Genomic DNA, 21,171 nt, shown 5'->3' with positions numbered 1-21,171 from the left:
CCCCTTTCTCTTGGATCTGTGCTTCTCAGCAAATACAGCAAACTGTCAGATATTTTTCTTTTTCAATTTATAAAAGCTTTTTGTGCTCTTTGAGCAAGATGGCTTAGAATGCCTACATGTGTCTTGTCTATTCAAACATTGTTCCACAGAAAGCAGAAGTTGGCTTTTCAAAGTCTTGCTGACTTTTGAAGGCTTCACTTGTAATTCTTACCCAAAACAGGAAGGTTATTCTGAAGAAGCCCCTTTTGGGTCTGCTAACTATAGAATACCGGATGCTACTAATAATTGACAGCTGGGGGCTGGGAGAACAAGTGGAGACATGTCTATGGTCATAATAGATGCCCATGTATTTATATTAATTTAAGGACAAACCTGTCAGATGTCCACATCTAGAATTGAGCTACCTTGGTTAAAAACAATTTGTCTCAAGTATTCTCAGTTGCTGTATTTTTCAATATAGATTAGAAATATAAGAAACTGCCTCATGCCATATTATTTATTAGGTCCTTTTTTCCCTATCTGGAGCTACTAAGATTTAAAGCTGGAGCTTGACTTATCTAGGATCAGATGGGCCCCGTGTGAGAGACCAGAAATGTGAGGATAGCCTGGTCTGCAGTATGTCCAGGGCCACTGGAAGAGGCTTAGGGTACAGATTTGCTTCCACTTTGATTTTGTGGGGTTTGAGGGATACCAGATCTAGTGTTTTAGGTAGTTGGTCCCTACTGAGAGGCATGATTTTTTTCCCCAAATTGCTGATCCCACTTGGGTATCCTATTCCATTGCTGGTGGGTTGAGGTGCCAGGTAGCTATTTCAAGGGACAGTGGTCTCCAATTTGGTGACCATTTCCTTCAAATCCAGCTGCTCCTTTGTGGGGATCCTGGCCTGATTACCAGGTAGCTTGGCCTCAAGTTGTTGCTAACTAGCACCAAGTCTCTGAAAAGATCCATTCATGATTTGATCTTGGACAAACAGACATTAAGAGAGTCAAAGAGTTCTTACTACTTCTTATTACATCAAGAGATTGTTGTCCAGCTGCTCTTTTGGGGGAATTACCATCTGGCCACTCTGGCCAATTAGCACAACATTTTGCTCAATTTGAATCATTATGGCTGGCTCCATGAAATGGCCTCCTTATGGAGTTTTGTTAGCTCGAACATTATCTGCTTCCCCCCTCCCCAAAGAAGACAGAGCTCTTCCAGGGAGCAATTGGAACATAACACCTAATAGGTTTTTTTTAGCATTTTCAGCATATCACTCTATATTTAATTGTTTATTTTAAGACACTGGGATAGATAGATAGATAGATAGATAGATAGATAGATAGATAGATAGATAGATAGATAGATAGATAGATAGATCGATCCTGGTGGATAAAACTTGATGAATTAAAGAAAGGTAGAGAAATTCATAGCATTTATCCTATTCTACAAGTTTGCATTTTCCAGAATTTCTGTAACTAGCTTTCCATGAAGAAGGGAAGTTTCAAGATTCAAAGAGGAGAATTTTCCTATTACCTTAAAAATAATCAAGCAACATTTACTATATTAGTTTGTAGCTAACAGCATACTACTTTGGGTTTTTTTTAAAAAAAATAGCTCTGGATAACTTATTCTTTGTTTAAATTCTATGTATATGAGGTCATCTCATATTTTTAATATTTTCACATCACAGGCAGTGTAATTGAGCTAACAGAAAAAGAGTGCAAAAGTATAGTTTGCAAAACTCCCTTTTTACTCTAAGAGCTATCCTTCTCCCCCAGGTGGATGAAACTGAATATTTTCACCTCTTTCCCCCCTTAATTTTGGAATTTAGGGTAGAAATTGCCTTTTAAAATATCTAATTTCTTCCCGATCATTGGGTTCACCCAGTTTTTGAGAGCAACCTACTGCAACCCTCAGAGTTGATAGAATTTGCACATTCTTTCTGTGTGCAACCTATGTGTAAAAACATAATTCAATGACTTGACATGAAGCTCTGTATACATTGTTGAAATCTATATGCTTACAAAACAGAAATCCATAAGGTTCTTCTTAGGCAGACATAAGAAAACTAGGAAGATTATTTATCGGAAAGTAAAAGCTGGGCAAATATAGCATCTATACTTGTTTGATTGCAATCCCATTGAATAAAGTAAGACTCTGTTCTGCATAAACAGGGGTTGGAAAAGCTCTAACCATGTGTAAAATCTTTCAGAAACAAGGATGGATTTTATTGGATAAAACAATATTTTTCATAAGAATAGAAGCAGATGATCCATACAATATTGTATCAGTAAGAGTAATGTAAAACCTGAACATATACTTTAATACGTATCTGCACTATAAAGATTAAGAATGCAAAATAATTTCCATCTGGACTCAGCAGATGTTTACAATGAGAGATAGCTTTCAGAACTTAGTCCAGTTACCTTTCATAGCTTGGGTACTTATAAGCAGCTCAAAAGAAAATGAATGAAAATATTTTAATTATAACTTCAGTGGTTAGCATTTTTCTTCTTTTTCTCTTCCTTCCCCAAAGCTTTTCCTATTATGCCATATATTTTAAAATATCAAGCATGAACATACCATATATTATTATTGATTGTTGTAAGCTAACCAGAACAAGACAATAAAATTACAAATAAGATTTGCATAATTGTTGAAATAGGGCGTGCTTTATGGGGGGGGAAGTAATATGCAGAACCTTGTATCACATGAAGGTCACACTCATTATTATTTGCTTTAGTGGTGCAAGAGATGGAAGAACTATCTTTGCTATATGATTATAATTTATTTATTAAGAAAATTTGTATGGCTGCCCATACATGGCTGCTCACTCATGGTGACTTTGGGGGCTTACAGAAGTAAGTGCTTCTTACTATAGTATTGCTCCTCTTTCGGTTTTTGACAAAAAATAAATAATGTTTCTATTACATTGTACGGGGGTTAATGGTTAAAAAATTAAAATTTAGTCAGCTAGCAGTAGGAGCTGTACTCTAGTAGCAGAGCACATGCGTTACATAAGCAATATCTTTGGTTCATTGTTGGCATCTCTAAGACTCAGAGAAAATTCAGATAGCTATAAGTAATTTAGACAATACAGGGTTGGATAAACCAATATAGCAATAGCAGCAGCAATAGCACTTAGACTTATATATCGCTCCACAGTGCTTTACAGCACTCTCTGAGCAGTTTACAATATTAGCATATTGCCCCCAACAATCCTCATTTTACAACCTTGGAAGGATGGAAGGCTGAGTCAACCTTCAGGCTGTCAGAATCAAATTCCTGGCTGTGGGCAGAGTTAGCCTGCAATACTGCATTCTAACCACTGCACCACTACACCAGCTCCTAATATCCTAGTTCAGTGTAAGGCAAATTATAATTACTACATGGAAGCGTAGTCCATGGTAAAGCATCTGATTTGCATTTTGATCCTGCCATTTTCAATTACAGGATTTTAAACTGCACTTAGCAGCAAGAGTTGAGTCTTAAAACTTTGGAAAGTTGTCAGCTAGAACACACAGTACTATATCATAGTCATTGGAAATAAAGTAATTTTGTTTCATTTCAGGCCTTTGGGAATGCAAAGACAGCCCACAATAACAACTCAAGTCGTTTTGGGAAATTCATCCAGGTCAACTATTTGGAGAATGGCATTGTCCGAGGGTAAGTGCTGTGCACATGTTCTCACTGTTCCATCAAGTTATAATTCTGGTAGTGAACAGTAGAGTTCAAAATAAAACTAGTCCCCTGCATTGCTGATAGTCATAAGCCAGTATCTGAGCAGTGTTCTGTGTTCTGTCTTGAAAAAGATTTTTATAGATTCATAATGTCTGCTTTTGCACCATTGTTTCTTTTCTTGGCTTCCAGAGCTGTGGTTGAAAAATATCTCCTTGAAAAATCTCGCTTGGTGTCTCAGGAAAAAAATGAAAGGTAAGAAGTTATGAATTATGTAACAGAAACTTTATTTTTTGCTTCATCCAGGCAGCATAATTAGTGACATTCATTTTGCACTTTATAAAAAAAATATATGTCCCAAACAAGAAATCAGAAAGAGGTTAATTATTTTTTTTATAACTCTATTAACATTCAAATGATATGTCATCAGAATTCTGGAAAACCAAGTTTTGACTGGTTATTCATCCAGGTGTATTTGGTTGATCTGATTTGAAAAAATAAAATTCTCATTTTTTTTATTGGTCTTTCTTTGAAACACACTTGTCAAATCATCATGCATGACTCTATAGATTTATAAACATTTTAATAACTTTGTTAAAAAGTCTGGTTTCCAGCTCTACATCATCACAACAAAATAAAAGAAAACAGGCCATAATTAATGAACACCATAGAGAATCTTCAGCAGTCTCACCTAAAAAATAATAAACAGTAGTGTGTTTCAAAGACAAACCATCCAAAACAGCTCCTTTGTAATTTCACCTCTGAAGACGTCAGCCAGAGTTGTTGGCAAAACACCAGGGTACCAAATAATTAAAATACAGTCTTTTAGCCCAGAAACTCATCACCAGTGGATTTAGAAAACATATTATAGCTACCGTCATAAAATGTTTGCTGTAGGCAAACTTACCTATTCGCATAATATGCTAAGCAGGCTGAGCTACACAATACCCATTTAGTGAGCACAAATTAGAAAGGTTTCTGCCTATTATTTCTTCCAACTCCAAAGGATGCTTTCTCTTAAGTCTGGCTTACCTTTGCTTTTTCTGAGCAAATAAGTACATTTTCAGAACAAAACACTGGATTGCGTTCCTTTATACTTAGAATGCTACCGAACTATGTCAGTTTATAGAATGCCATAAATCTATTTAGTTTTGTATTGATTAAAAATAATTTCACAAAGGGATCTGTATACTGTTGTGTAAATAAATGTCAGCTGAGGAACAAGGTATGGATTTATCAAGAAAGATGTCTGAAGGCCCTGCCCTTGTTGGATACGTTACTAAAGAGCATATTGAATATTTCAACAGTTGAAAAGAGTTTATACATTAAAACATTTCAGAGTAAAAATGAGCTAGAATAAAAGATAACATTCCACTTGGAGGGAGTTCCATGCTGTTGATGCCATCAACTAAAAGGCCCTTACATTCCTTATCTTTATCCAAACACGAATGTCATTCAAAAAACAAGATTCTCAAAAGCTGGTACTAATATTGGATTAAATTGTTTCTGTTAAAGGATCCTGTTAGATTCCAGATGATTCTGATATTAATTTTAGGAGCTTGGTGATTTTACTGAAGATGCCCAGGTAAAAATAATAGGAAGGCTGGTGTGTTTTGTTTCTTAGGAACTACCATGTATTTTATTATTTGCTGCTTGGTGCCAGCGAAGAAGAGCGCAAGGAATTCCATCTCAAGCAGCCTAACGACTACTTCTACCTCAACCAGGTATACAAAGGCTTTTTTGTCCTGACTTTGACTGACAAACGCAAGGCTCTACTGTGTTTTTCACTCTCAGGAAGTGAAGGGAACCCCCAAACAGGCCTCCTTTGTTCCTCCATGAAAAACTGCAAAGAGCTGGCTTAAACCAAACGTTGTATTTCTTGTTATATGTAAAATGTTATAGATGTGTCAGCCAGTTGAATAGCCCTTAATTCCTTTAAGCCTTTTTTTTAAAAAAAATAATAATCTGTGATTTTATTTTAGTCACATGTTAGAAAATTAATTTTTAATCAGCAGAAAGATATACTATTTTTTTCTGAAATTAAGTTTGTTTATTTATTTACATAGAAAAGTAAACCAAGATTTTTGAGATTTCTAACTTTGTGAAATAAAATGTTGAACTAGATTAACCTATGGCTGATTTAAGGGTAGCGGGAGGACCTTATGTTGTAATGAGTAGTTTGTAAGGAAAGAACAGTTGGGTTAGGTGTCTCTCATACCATCTGACATACTTTTTTTGCTCTTGAGAAAATTTTTAGAATGGGCAAAGGAATGGAATACTTCTTAGTTCTCCAAGTAACTTTGGTAGGAAACTAATTATTTAATCAAATTATTTAAATTTAGTTTAGGGACTAAAACAATCATGATTCCACCAGGGGATTCACACCAGGGGAATGCAGCAGTAGTTCAATCCTGTTCTATATATATTTGACATTATATTCTGCTTTTTCATGACACAGGCCAAGTCTTCTGTTAAGGGTACTTCTATTTGATCCTCTTCTAGCAGCTGAGAAGCTGTTCCTTTATTAGTCCCTTCTCCACTTCTATAACTGCAATTAAATAGAATTGCTACAAAAGGAATTACCAAAGGACAATTGTGGTAAATTTTATCAGTAGTAGATATTCCTACTTATACTTGCAAGTTTGGATTTGTTCACAGCATAACTTGAAAATTGAAGATGGAGAAGACCTCCAGCATGATTTTGAACGATTAAAGCAAGCCATGGAAATGGTTGGTTTTCTTCCAGCAACAAAAAAACAGTAAGCTATATTTCAGCTGTCTCCTATCAGTTTTCAGTAAGCACAGAAGGATACACCATATATTATATGAAACCATTTTCCATTAATGTGCAAACAAAGTTCTGTGAAACTAATCAAAAGGCAGAAAATTATGTTAAAGACTCATGCATAAATAAATGTACATTCTCATCACATTCCAACGGACAAGTGTACATGACACTCAGTAAACATATTCTTCATCTGAAAGATACACTATCCTGCTTTTCACTTCCACAGAATTTTTTCAGTGCTTTCTGCGATTCTCTACCTGGGAAATGTTACTTATAAGAAAAAGGCAGCAGGTCGAGATGAGGGGCTGGAAGTCGGACCCCCTGAAGTGCTAGATATTCTTTCACAGCTTCTGAAGGTAACTCCCATCTTTCTATATGAGTATTTGTCTTGGGCAGAGAAGACACCCCTGATCATTGGGTGCAGAAAAGATCCTTAACTTTTTGGAATACAGTGGTATTTTGGTACTCAACTGCTTTGAAACTCATCAAATTTGGTACTCAACGCATTTTGGTGTGAAAATTTTATCCCAGTACTCATCATTTGTTTGGTACTCAATGCACAAGCTAGAATTTGTCAGTGTCGGCTGCCTTGTGACTCACTGCATTATTCCTTATGAGAAAAATTTGTTTGGTACTCATCGTTTTTGGGATTTGTTGCGCCTCCCAGAACCAATTAATAATGAGCAAAATATATATTTTGTTTCTGTATTGATAAACTTGAAGCAACTTACATTTTAAAACCCAAAGGTGCTTTTTTTCATGAGGCAACTGGACTTTCTTTGAAGACATTTCACTTCTCATCCAAGAAGCTTCTTCAGCTCTGAAGAGAGCTCTTGAAAAAAACACCTTTGGGACAACCATGATCTGGATGACTGAGAATCTCCATAGACATTTACATTTTAAAACTTAAAACTCAAGCAAACGTTTAAGCTAAATAGATATCTGAGCAGGGAAGAAAAAAATGCACTTTTAACTTCACTGCCTTCAGGAAAAGTTGGAAGTGCTAAGCCTAAATAGTACTCCTTGGAGAGGATATTTCATGAAATAGTTGCTATTATTGGACCCTGATCCAAATAGCTACATGAAATCTTGGTCTGTTAATGCATTTGGAGCAGGATTGAGTGCAATTTGAACATCAGTGTACAAGAAAAGGCAGACTTTTAAGTAGTCATGGCCCAATCCAGTCCTATTTCAGGGTGGATGGCAGACCAAGCATGTGAGTCCTGGCTATTAAGAAAGGAAAACAGTAAAAAAGTCTGTATATATTTGTATGCAAATGATGCTGTGCTAATGGAAAATAATAATTGAGATGTTAAACAATTGCATCTGAGATGTTTTGTAATATAGAATCTATTGCATTATCAAATCTCCCTTTTAAGGTACCTTAAAATCTTTATATTTTGTCATTTGCACTAACTTGCTTCAAAAGCTTAAGATTAAAACCAATGGGGAAGATTCTCCATTTTCTGCAGCAACTTTATAGGGACTGGATAAATAGAATTTTGATTTTCAGCAATAATGAATAATTACAGATCATTTTCATCCTGGATTTCCATGTCAGGTTGTTAATTTCAGCTCTTCTTTTCCCAGGTGAAACGTGAAATCTTAGTGGAAGTATTGACAAAAAGAAAAACAGTGACAGTGAATGATAAACTGATCCTTCCATATAGCCTCAATGAGGTGAGTTCCTAATAGGTTGGGGTTAGAAAGATTTTTTTGTTAAAAAAAAAATACAGATGGCTCAGACTGCAAGGGCAACTTTATTTTTTCATATATTTATAGGATATCTTGTAACAATTTTGAGAGAGTATAGTCAAAAATCAATAAAGCTATTAAAATTCAGTAACACCAAAAGAAAACAAATCTATGTTGCAGCATCAAAATACAAAATCTCCAATCGCCAAAGGTTATTGCTTAAGTAGCAGATTTTTTTTTTTAAAAAAAAAATTGGTTTCCCCATCAATTGTCTGCCCTCTAGAGCCTTAATTTTTTTTCCTGCTTATACCTAAAAGATGGTAGGGGACTTGCAATTATGAGAGACATAATTGGAATCAGGAGGCATAAAATGGAAAATATAAATTATGGTGATAATTTCTTGGAAACCAATGAGTAAAACGCTAGCAATACTTAGCCACTTTTTTCCCAGTTTTCCATGTCCCTCAGAAAGACTTCGGAACAATAAGGGGTACCTAAAGGATCACTTTTTTTCAAGGACCTCTACCCATCCAATTAGGCCAAGCAGGATGGGCGTGCTGCAGATCTCATCAGCCAAAGAATTTGGCTGGCAAGGACCAGCAGACAAATTTTCCCACAGTGGCCCCTGTTCTATGGAATATCCTTCTTTCGGAGATCAGAATGGCCCTAGAGTTGTGCTAGAATTTCATAAAGCCCTAAAAGCTCAGCTTATTCCTGATCCTAGGGTGACGAATGTGTCAAGGGCCCCAATTCCTGGCTATTGTTTTAAAAAGTTTTTAATATTTTTAACTGTAATGTATTGTTTTGAATTGTAAGCCACCCAGAGTCATTGATTGAGATGAGCAGCCATAGTACATTGAACAAACCAACAAACAAACAGATGAGAAAAGCAAAGTGATATGGAGTTTTCTTTGTGCTTTTAATTTGCAGGCCATCACAGCTCGTGATTCTATGGCTAAGTCTTTGTACAGTGCCCTCTTTGACTGGATTGTTCTGCGAATTAACCATGCGCTTCTCAACAAGAAGGACATGGAAGAGTCTGTTACGGTATGTTCCCAGGAAACAGATGATTCTTGCTTCTGAATTGTGGAATTGCCTGTCACCGGGCTAGTTTTTCAAATGGGTAGGGAGGGTCTGATTTTGAGAAGGTACCACTTACAGTATATTCAATTTTGAGTACATGAATGTAGTCATGCCATTCTGCTGATTCTGTTCCCATCTCTTCCCGTGCATAGTGCTTGTCCATTGGGGTACTTGATATATTTGGTTTTGAAGACTTCAAAACAAACAGTTTTGAACAGTTCTGCATAAACTATGCAAATGAGCAGTTGCAGTATTACTTCAATCAACATATTTTCAAGCTTGAACAGGTAAGCAATGGAAGAAATGGAAGGCTTTATGCTTTTTATTTTGCAGATTAAGTATGAGGTTTTTTTTTAACTTTACAGCAAGGAAATATGTATAAAACAGTTTGAATGACATAGAAATATTGATTTGGGATTTGAGATCTTGCTGATAGATTTCAATTTGCAAACCTCTGTCTTTTACTTTTTTTAACTCATAAATTACTTTCTAGCATAAAACTTTTTACAGTCTCTCTTTAAAGATGCAAATCCAACTATGAAAAATTGATTAAACAATACAGTTATGAAGCTGTCCAGATCCAAGATGAAAAGGGTATTTTAGAGGGGCCATGAGCATAATTTGCCTGGACATTGGAAAGCAGAGATGGCACAACAAACATATTCCCAGATGTCAAATGTTCTCCCCTCCACCCCTGGTATTGTGCAGCAAGCTAGTCTTCCTATAAAGGAAGAGGGACTCAGTAGTAGATTGGAATATGTTAGTGGAATATTTTAATAGCTAAATCTCAAGGTAGTTAGGCTGAAAAACAATGTCTTATCTAACCTTCATTAAAACCTCCTTCTCCCAGAGTGTCACGGGATACAGTCATGAGTTCTTGGAGAATACAGGTAGCAATAATAATAATAATAATAACAACAACAATAACAATAATAAGTTGGAAGGGACCTTGGAGGTCATCTAGTCCAACCCCTCTGCTCAAGCAGGAAATCCTATACCCTTTCAGACAAATGGCTGTCCAGTCTCTTCTTAAAAACTTCCAGTGATGGAGCATTCACATCTTCCAGAGGCAGGTTGTTCCATTGATCAATCAGTCTAACTGTCAGGAAGTTTCTCCTTAGTTCTAGGTTGCTTCTCTCCTTGATTAGTTTCCATTAGTTTTTACTATTACTTCCCTTGTATCTATATACTGTTCAAACTCTTGTGCCTGTAATGTTTAATGGGATGAAACTCTGCACTGTAGGGCAAAATATTTTGAACCAAGGTACCTCAAGCGGGGTTGCGATGGATCGGACACGACTTCGCAACTAACAACAACAACCTCAAGTGGGCTAACTTACAGATTGTGTCCAAAATCAGAGGCGCATGACTCCCATGGAATTGACATTTGTCAAATTTTATAAAACATTATATGACTCAAATGTTATCATAAAGCATCTTGTGGCATAGTACAAAATGTTTTAAAGCATTTTTTATGAACAGTTGCTGATGCTTGACTGCTATACAATTCAACATGGGCTGCTTTCAAGGCAGATACATCTCTCAATAGCTCTGTAAAGTTTTTAATTTTTTTTTTCAAGTTAGAAGCTCTGCCATTATTGAAGGCACTGGGAATCTGGTAAGGAAATACCTTTGAAACCATGACTCAAGGATTCATGGGTTGTCGAGTTATTTCTAGAAAATGGTCATTTACAAGAAAGCCATTGTTGTGTTTGTAATTCCTGACATGTAACTTTTCTGCTTTAGAGAAGACCTGATTGGAAAGGGGAGATATTCTTGCTTTAAGATTATATGAGCTCTCTGGACCATTTAATTCACTTTCTGTTTTTTTATAATGACTGGCCAGCAGGTAATTCTGAGAAACTCAGAACCAGAATATAGTGACAGCCCTAGAGCTTTGTTCATCCACAATAGCCAGCAAGATACTTCTTTCTCTTTCAGTAAAGCCACCTAAGCAAATGGTTGTCACCTTCTGATATTCCCTAAACCACGTGGTACACAAAGAGTTTATTTATTTTTCTGTCCTCAACTGCCAGCCAGATGACCCCAAGTTCTAATGTTATGAGCGGTGAAGAGGTAATAGTATGAGAGATAAAGAAAAGCTGTTGATGCCTGACTTCCAGCATTTATTTGTTGCAGGAGGAGTATCAGAGTGAAGGGATTGCGTGGCACAACATTGACTATACAGACAATGTGGCCTGCATCCATTTAATTGGCAAGAAACCAACTGGCCTGTTCTACCTACTGGATGAAGAAAGCAAGTAAGTATAGCTAGCTGTGGGACTAGGAGAAAATCTACAATAAAGAGGAAAAAAAGAAGTATACATTTATTATGATATTGCCTAAACAAATGTGAGATTGGGAGGGAGAGGAGATTGGAGAAAGTGCAGCCTCTGTCCACAAATTTACAGTTTAATAAGCCTTATATAAAATAAAAGGGATATGAAAAAGTAACAGGAAGAAAAGCACATTTAGGCATATATTCCCCTAAAACTAAATATTAAATCATTTAGAACAGAACAGTCCTGGGAAGAAGAGTCATAAAGTATCAGGGGGAGAAATATAAGTTAAATATTTATTGAAGCAGGTGAAGAAGAAAAGGAAGGACTTGTAAGTTGGACTAGAGGACTTTCCAAAAGAATGATTCTATGATTAATAATACTGGATTTATTAAGTTTTTTTCCCTTTGTAAATGCACTATATCTTCTAGTAAAGATGAACAAGTGGATATAGATAGGGCCCAGGATTTGCTATTGAACATTTAAAGTGTATGATTTGTGAAATTAGACCTATAGGAGGCTGATCACTGTCTGCTTGAGAAGGCACAAAGTCCCCTTTCCATTAATAGTGGAGGGTGAAATCAATTATGCAACCAGGAGCAACTAAAGAAGGAAGGGATAGCCTTTATCGCCATTATTGTCCAGCACTATTAATAGTTCTACAATTATACTTACCAAATAGAAATGCAAAGCTACCACGAAGTGACAGTTAAAGAAATGTGCATGAATTCAGTAGAATTTAGAATTTTACTTTCAACAGGTTGTGAATTGCCGAGATGCAGAATTTTTAAATTTTTAGTCTGGGAAGGAAACAGAAACTGGGGAAAAGTTTTATTATTTTTAACTGTCCTCTTAATTTATGAAAATTCTTAGGAGAAACGACAGATACTTTTAAAGATGTAACAACGCTCTAATAAAAACTGCTTATTAAAGAATATCAGTAAATGTGAATGGAATACCGTCAACCTTCTTACCTGCAGAACTCCTTTCTACATTTGGGAACTTCTGATATCATCCCCTCCCCAGTTTGCCAAGCTTAAGCTCTACTGATACTGATAATTTATTCTGCCTTTGGCTTCCTCTTTTGCTGCTTGCAGTTTTCCACATGCCACTAGCGAGACGCTTCTTGCTAAGTTCAAACAGCAACATGAGGACAACAAGTTCTTCATTGGAACTCCTGTACTGGAACCTGCTTTCATCATTCAGCACTTTGCTGGCAAAGTGAAATATCAGATAAAGGTAACTGGAATGTGATTCAAGTTGCAGAGAGTCAAGGAATTGCTTGTGGCTTAATCAGCAAAAAAAAAAAAAAAAAAAATGTCCGGTTGAAAATGTCATAAGAAGATCGTTGCTAGTTAGAACAGACTAAAAAACATCCTTAAAAAAAAAATCTGATCTTGTCCGTTTGGAATGGAAGTTTTACGAGAGTTTCAATAAAAATGATCGGGTTTTTTTTCATCGTTCATACCTAATTTATGTCCGTAAGCAATTCAGTCATGAGTCACAGGAACACGAGGTCTTCAATGGGCGATTGAGGCCGTAGGTTTTTCTTTCCAATGTTGAACAAGTAGTCACTTTAATAAGGACAGAGAGAATCATTGCCATTGCCCAGTCATCAGTGTTCATGTAATAGAAATGTTATTCAAATGAACGTGCACATCCCAAAGTATATTTTATGGTACTGATTTCCAACGGTGAATCTACTGCCAAGCAGATCTTGAAGACCTCAACCTTTAGCAGGGTGACAAAAGGAAGGAAGATATGCAGAGCTGTAGTGAAATCCATCTCTCCATAACCCTTGCTAGGTGCCTTAGCTTCCATGACCATTCTTCCTTGTAGGATTTCCGTGAAAAGAACATGGATTATATGCGGCCAGATATTGTTGCCTTGCTGCGGAGCAGTGACAGCACTTATGTTCGTGAGCTGATTGGAATGGATCCAGTGGCTGTTTTCCGGTGGGCTATCCTTCGTGCAGCAATCCACGCCATGGCTGTTTTTGCAGAAGCTGGTCGCCAAAGAGCTGAGAAAACAGCAGGTAAGCATGAGGATAGAAAAAGTAATCGAAATATCGATATCAGCATCTACGTTTTAATAATAGAAGACTTGGTCTTCAGGTAGTGTAATCCACATTAATTCCTCAGCAATCCCAGTTAAAACAAATTTAGATGGCAGATAATGACAGACCCGTGCTGCTTAATTATCTGAAAATGCTAGGGTGAATATAAAATAGTTGAACTTGGAATAAGGTGGGTTCATAAGTTTCATAAGACCTGGAGGAACGTTGTCCATGGGGTCGCGATGGGTCGGACACGACTTTGCAACTAACAACAATAACAATAAGTTTCACACAATCTGCTCATAGGATTGTTTTAAACATGTGATATTTTACGTAGCAGTTTATACTTACCTTCTTCATGTAATATTACTGTTATTTCCTGTTATATTTTAAATTTGTATTTCTGATTATTGAAAGCCAGCTAGGGGGGTCACTTGATTTTCAAAAGCAAATAAATGCATTGAAATTAATTATACTGCTTAAGAGAGTTCTGTACAAATAATAAGACAAAGAGGAACCAAACAAACCACAGTTTCTTCATTGTGGTTTCTGTGATTCACACAAGTGGATATTGTGCAGCTTCGTTTGGAAACTTTCAGAACTTAAGCCAGGCCTCCTGTTTTCATTGCATCTATGGATGTGGCTCCTGCTGATCCCTCAGTTATTTTAAGCCATTCTGATAATAATTTGCTGAAATGTGGTTTTTTTTCCCCAGAGTGCCGTAATTTTCTGGACTTTGCTCAAAAACATTTTCATCCTTTTATTGATTATTTCCTTGCCTCTCTCCTGTTGGTTTGGTTTCTATTTTGTGATGGGGGGGGGGGAAGCCCCTCTTTGGGGTTCTTTTGATTTATTTAACCTCATGATGAGCAATTTATTTGTTTTGTTTCTTATCCCACCTTTATTATTTTTTATAAATAACTCAAGGTATCGAACATCCCTAATACTCCTTCCTCCTCCTCTTTTTCCTGTAGTTGTTGAAATGGCCTTGAAGGGCCAGTTCCACAAATTCCAAAAGTGTGTGAAAAGTCTCCTCCATCAGATGGGCATATCTTTTGCTTGTGCTTTAGAGAAGTCTAGGTGGGCGAAGTCCTGCCCTCACTGCAAAACTTTCATTAATCAGGGAGAAAAGAACTATTCTTTCCACCTGTGAGGTGTTCCTTTAGAGCAGTTGTCCGTAATCTTTCTGGCTTTATGGATCGCCGGCAGCAGCAGGGGGGGGGAGAGGGGATGGTTTTGTGTGTGTGCTGCTTGTGCAAATGCAGCTTTGCTGCTTGCCCAACGCCTCCGTGGCCCAGTTCCCAACAGGCTGCAGCAGCCTGGCACCAGGCTGCAGACCAGGAGTTGGGGACCGTTGCGCTTTAGAGCAAACTTTGGAGGGCAAGGTGCTATTTTGCAAGTTAACTTGCAAATCTCAATTGCTCAATTGCTGTTATAGATAACAGAATAACAGAGGTGGAAGGGACCATGGAGGTCTTCTAGTCCAACCTCCTGCTCAGGCAGGAAACTCTATACCATTTCAGACAAATATGTCAAGGTGTGACTTGGGGAACTGGTATTCTGCTTCTGCCCCAACTGTGTGCAATTTCGAGAATGCAGAGGGTCAAGCTACAGACATGCAATTATTTGTGTATACTTCTGCCTGCAGCCAGTGATCAGTGAAACAGGTTCTCTTTGAGGGCAATTGCATATATCTTCCATCCTCAACTCTTTGAATTCTTGAGCTTGCAAGTTTCAAGAAGAGACTACTAAGGATTTAATTTCTGAGGTTAAAATCCTAGAACCTTCATCAAGACAAACTTGTCATTTCTTATCCAGAGAGCATTGTGATCAAATAAAATCTCCAGTGTACCTCTTTCCTACCCTTGCGAGCCTCCCACATATCTTCCTTTGTTCTCTTACTTCACACTGGGAGAACAGAAGGAGGTTAGATTCTCAATGGCAGCCAGCACAGAGCACATTTCTTTTCCCCAAAGACCATAACTGTACACGATGAATAACTCCTGGAGTCACCACAGTGTTTTGTAAGATAAAGAGCGGCATTTGTTTCATTTTAGCTTCTCAATTCCCACCAGTTCAACATTGTGAGGATTTGGACACTTGTAATGTCCTGGCTTTTTTGTTACATTTAAATGGCCACACTTGGTCTTTTTCTTGGCTCTATATCTACCTTCCTGCTTATTTAGCTCAATCATTGTCCCATTGGAGGTATCTCAGTTTTTTCACATTCTGTTACTTAAAAGTTTTACAGATTCACTGAATCTTTTCCAATCTCTTCTATCTCTATTATTAACCCAGAGGTTATTGTTAGTCCTAAAACAACTAGAGAAATATTCAGAGGCATCAATGGCTATCCAAACTGACTGGTTACTTTCACGGAAGACAACCTCACTGGTCCACTGTGAGACCCTAGAGAATTTCCCTCCTTATTTTTCCAATAGAGCAACTTGTCTTTTCCTTCCTTTCCAAGTGCATGTTGCTGGTATCTTTCTATTACCCTGTTTATTATTATTATTATTATTATTATTATTATTATTATTATTATTATTATTATTATTATTAAGTTGGAAGGGATCTTGGAGGTCAAACCCCCTGCTCAGGTAGGAAACCCTATACCATTTCAGACAAATGGCTGTCCAGTCTCTTCTTAAAAACTTCCAGTGTTGGAGCATTCACCACTTCTGGAGGCAGGTTGTTCCACTGTTAATTGTTCTAACTGTCAGGAAGTTTCTCCTTAGTTCTAGGTTGCTTCTCTCCTTGATTAGTTTCCATCCGTTGCTTCTTGTCCTGCCTTCAGGCACCTTGGAAAATAGCTTGACTCCCTCTTCTTTGTGGCAACCCCTGAAATATTGGAAAACTGCTATCATGTCCCCCCTCATCCTTCTCTTCATTAAACTAGACATACCCAATTCTAGCAGCCTTTCCTTATATGCTTTAGCCTCCAGTCCCCTAATCATCTTTGTTGCTCTTCTCTGTATTCTTTCTAGAGTCTCAACATCTTTTTTACATCGTGGTGACCCAAACTAGATGCAGTATTCCAAGTGTGGCCTTAACAAGGCATTGTAAAATGGTATTAATACTTCATGTGATCTTGATTCTATCCCTCTGTTAATGCAACCTAGCACTGTGTTGGCCTTTTTGGCAGCTGCAGCACACTGCTGGCTCATATTTAAGTGATTGTCCACTATGACTCCGAGGTCCCTCTCACAGTTACTACTATTGAGCAAGGTATCCCCAATACTATACCTGTACATTTGGTTTTTCTTTTCTAAATGTAGAACCTTACTTTTTTCACCACTGAATTTCATTTTGTTAGCTAGCACCCAGTGTTCAAGTCTGTCCAGGTCCTCCTGTATCTTAAGCCTGTCTTCTGGAGTGTTGGCTATTCCTGCCAGCTTGGTGTCATCCACAAATTTGATGATTTCCTCAGAGATGATCCTCATCTCTTCCTCTATTTGATAGTTCATGCAAAAATAAATTACCTTCCACAATATTCCGTATGAACCACTGCAGCAGTGAGGCGTTAATATAAACTTCAAAGCAGTCATTGCCTATTAGATGATAATCTATTGGGGCAATTGGTAATTTAACTTCTCTTCTGAAGCATAGTATCTTGAAGTAGTTACAATGGGCTGCAGTGTAGACTTTCAGTTTTGCTAAGCATTTCAAGATGGACTTTTGGCCAGGATGAGATGTAGCCTTTGCCAAAGCAATCATATCATCCATTGCATCATGATTATGCATCTGACACCACCCTTTCCCTGAGCCCAACCTATTCCACTGGGTGATTACTCTGGAAAAAATTGGAGAGGAAAAAAAACTAGGATATTCTGTGTTAAGCTCCTTTTAAAAAAGCAACATTTAATATACAAACCAACCATGTAAATAGCTTACTACTTAGTCACATTGTGAGACCATTAATTAAAAAAGCTGCTTATTTATCAGTAACTATAGTTGTTCAAATGATCACTTGAGTATTCCCATTATTCTTTTTCCACTTCATTATTTTGCTGGTTTTTGGTTTCAGATTTTGCTGAATCAGCCTCAAGAACTGAGGAATGACTGGGAATTATTTAAAGTTATTTAATACGCAGTAATAATGGATCCTGTCTTTTAAGCTCTAAAAGATTCTGAATTTAGCTTTGACACATGCAGGATCTAGATCAGGATGGCTGCTCAAAGAATCCCATTTATAAAAATGTAACATTGTTGGTGACTGGCAAAAGTTACCGAGGTTAAGCTGGCTGTTGATGCCAATATAGATTTTTTTCCCCCTTTCCCCTAGGGGTAATACGCCATGGACCCAGGATCCCTCTTGGGGACCTGCAGCAGAGCAACACCCCAAATGAGAGAGTTTATCGGTAAGAAGCACATTTAATTGTTTTTTTTTTATTATTGTTACATTTCTACCCTTGTTGTGGCTTCTTTTGACAAAAGACGATTCCTTGTACTGCACCAGTTCCTGATCTTATTTTTTGTTTTACCATGATAGCCCCTAGAGTAGGGGTGTTAAACTGCTGGCCCGTGGGCCGGTTGCATCATGTGGAGGCCGCGCCCACTTCAACTCCAGCAATGCGAAAAAAAGTCGAGATATGTCACGACACCTCACGTGACGCAGTGAGTTTGACATTCCTGATCCAGAGGAAATCAAATGCATTGCAAAAGTAACTTGGCATCTTCACTACTACCTAGTTCTTTGTCAAGTTTTGATTTCTTTCTTTTCCCATTCTGAGAACTTCTTATTTCAGTAATCCTACCTAAAACCTACAAGCTGGCCTCTATGGTTTATAGAGAGAAAATAATTCAACTATTTTGTACAGTAAAGACTTTAAATTCACGTGGTTTTTTTTTTCTTCTTCTCTTAATGTACGATAGCAGTGAAAAAAGACAAATGCCATGCTAGGTTCCTCAAGAAATTTATTTTCAGTCAATATTATAACTTCTCTTTGTAAATATGTGATGTCTCCATCTGGAATTATACTACTATATTTGAAGAAGAATATAAGAATAAAAATTGAGAAGAAAAGAGTTATTGGAATGATTGGGGCTTCAAAAATCTGGGGGGGGGGGAAGACTAGCATGTTGAGAACTGTAACTCCCCCCCCCCAAAAAAAAAGGCAAGTGAGGAGAAAGAAACATGATCATGATATATAAAATCGTGCATGGCAAAGAGAAAGTGAGCAAGAAAAACTTCCTCTCAGAAAAATAGGACTGTAGGGTACTAAGGCTGATTGGAAGGAGATTTAGAACAGACAAAAGAAAGCCCTTATTGACATCATGAATTAGTAACCTGTGGAATTAATTGCCATAAAACATAGTGGCAGTACTCACTTGAATGACTCAAAAGGATTGGACGAATTCATGGAAGACACGTCCATCAGGTCTGATTATCCTGCATCCTCATGGTACCTCCAGATTGGGGTTGCCAAATACTAGTCACAAGCAGAAAAACAAAATGTTGTCTCTTGCTTGATAGAGCCCAGCTATTTTTACATTCTTACATTTTCTTTCTCGTGCTTCAATATTGGGTGGAAATAGGGTCTGACTGAAATTCACAGTTTTCATCCCTGCTCATAACACCACTCCCATTAATATGCTAAAATTTGGCAATTAACTTGGCTAAAGAGAATGGATTCAAACCCGTCTGGACTTCCTTGCAGTCTGAGTACCATAATTTCAATTACTTGGAGAAGCACTGGGTTCCTAGATTGGCACTGCATTTTTTTTTTTTAAAGAGCTCACCTTTGGACAGTGGCAGGCTTCCCTTTTAATTCTGCTTAGAGTTGGAAGCCTGTACGGATACCTACAGCTTTTTCTGATTGAAGTGTTGTATAATAGCAACCTTTAGCATAAATTGTTAGCAGACTAGAATTTTCATGCAGCTTAGTATTAGCATTATGGCATTTAAAAATAATGAGTTGAATTTTAAATGGATAGTTAAATGTGTGTGAATGTGTGTGTGGTTGAATAAATAACATTCTCTATTTTGTAGACCAGGGGTCTTCAAACCTGGCCCTTTTATGACCTGTGGACTTCAACTTGCAGAATTCCACAGCCAGGCACGCTGGCTGAGGAATTCTGGGAGCTGAAGTCCACAAATCATAAAAGGGCCAAGTTTGAAGACCCCTGTTGTAGACAATGCTAGATGAGATATACCCAGGAGCAGTTTTAAGGAATATCTTATATCAAATACTAGAAATATAAGAGAAAATAATTGATTCTTTCTGATACTTTTATCTCCTTTTGATATGCTGTGGCTTTCCTGATGATGTTCATCAGTTCCCTGGCATATCAAAGCACAGTTGCTTGTTGTTGTTTTCCTTGGGGAAGGCTTATAAGAAGATAAGACTGGGTGGGGGCATGTCTGACCAACTTACCCTAAAGCTTTGCCTTTCTGCCTGCTTTATTACTTTGTTGATGAGCATCATTGCATGTTCCCCTTTTTGCAGCTGTTCAGTACTTGATTTCTCATTTGATTGTTCTGAGGATTTTGATATAAACGCTTTTGAAGACATCATTGCTTCATATGAAAGCAAGAAGTAAGTGGGTAAAGATGGAGGACCTTGCCTATGTGGCAGGGGAAGCACGATCCTGGGCAGACAGACCTGAGAAATGACCTGGTGCAGAAAACCAGGGATAAAAACTCACTGTCTTCTTCTCCAACTTCATTCCAGAAATCACTGAAACTCACAGTTGGGATATTCTTAGGCAACTCAAAATACTGCAGATATAATGGAGTGTACAGGTTGTCCTCGACTTACGACCACAATTGAGCCCAAAATTTCTGTTGCTACGTGAGACATTTGTTAAGTGAGTTTTGCCCTGTTTTATGGCCTTTCTTGCCACAGTTGTTAAGTAAATCACTGCAGTTGTTAAATGAGTAACACAGTTGTTAAGCGAATCTGGCTTCCCCATTGACTGCTTGTCAGAAGGTTACAAAAGGTGGTCGCATGACCCTGGGACACTGCAACTGTCTTAAATATCAGTCAGTTGCCAAGCATCTGAATTTTGATCACATGACTATGGGGATGCTGCAATGGTCGTAAGTGTGAAAAACGGTCACAAGTCGCTTTTTTCTTGCCATTGTAACTTCAAGTGGACGCTAACTGAACTATTGTAAGTGGAGGACTACCTGTATTCCTTTTTTTAATACTGAAATGGAATGCTGTAATTGAACTTTCAGTTTAAAATATGTAGAGGAGTGGGGCAACTGATAAGAAGTGGAAAGAAGTGTGTTTCAGAAGAATGAAGACTGTTCCTCTGCCCAGGAATGACCTTTTTTACACTTCTATCACTTTTTTTCTCTTTCTTTTTTCCTTGGCTTCCTTTCTTGGTTTTCTTTCTTATTAATTTGTGCCTCTCTGGAGAGTGGCAAAGGTAAGTTTTTGTGTTGAATAAAGCTGTCCATAAGCATGCTGCATGATTGGAAGGCTGTTGATAACCACTCATTTATTGGGGCACTTTCCAGGCTGACTGTAGGAACTAAACATGGAGCAGAGTTCACTTGCAATTTGTGTGCAATCTTACTCAGAGAATACGTGCACTGGAAAACTAGAAACCTGAATTAAGAATCTTTTTTTCTGCTACCGAACAATCGATCTGGAAAACTA

General features: G+C 37.5%; 1 protein-coding gene across 8 annotated transcripts in view; it reads left to right on the top strand.

Annotated features, from left to right (window-relative positions):
- MYO9B (myosin IXB) overlaps window positions 1-21,171 on the top strand; it is a 74,102-nt gene that overhangs the window by 12,765 nt on the left and 40,166 nt on the right. For 4 of the 8 annotated variants that reach the window (XM_039338524.1, XM_039338527.1, XM_039338525.1 and 1 more), the window contains exons 3-15: window positions 3,554-3,648; window positions 3,853-3,915; window positions 5,285-5,384; window positions 6,319-6,419; window positions 6,675-6,804; window positions 8,039-8,128; window positions 9,074-9,190; window positions 9,379-9,513; window positions 11,366-11,487; window positions 12,603-12,744; window positions 13,345-13,540; window positions 17,847-17,922; window positions 20,011-20,100. In XM_039338524.1, the coding sequence (XP_039194458.1) occupies window positions 3,554-3,648; window positions 3,853-3,915; window positions 5,285-5,384; window positions 6,319-6,419; window positions 6,675-6,804; window positions 8,039-8,128; window positions 9,074-9,190; window positions 9,379-9,513; window positions 11,366-11,487; window positions 12,603-12,744; window positions 13,345-13,540; window positions 17,847-17,922; window positions 20,011-20,100 (1,457 nt within the window). The remainder of the gene's footprint in view (window positions 1-3,553; window positions 3,649-3,852; window positions 3,916-5,284; window positions 5,385-6,318; window positions 6,420-6,674; window positions 6,805-8,038; window positions 8,129-9,073; window positions 9,191-9,378; window positions 9,514-11,365; window positions 11,488-12,602; window positions 12,745-13,344; window positions 13,541-17,846; window positions 17,923-20,010; window positions 20,101-21,171) is intronic. The other 4 variants (XM_039338528.1, XM_039338531.1, XM_039338526.1 and 1 more) reach the window with 1 other exon arrangement.

The sequence above is a fragment of the Crotalus tigris genome, unplaced genomic scaffold (assembly GCF_016545835.1).
Source record: "Crotalus tigris isolate CLP2741 ecotype Arizona unplaced genomic scaffold, ASM1654583v1 scf7180000017701.1507938, whole genome shotgun sequence".
NCBI lineage: Eukaryota > Metazoa > Chordata > Lepidosauria > Squamata > Viperidae > Crotalus > Crotalus tigris.
The sequence above is the reverse complement of the archived record's forward strand: the minus strand, read 5'-3'. Positions and strand labels throughout refer to the sequence as shown.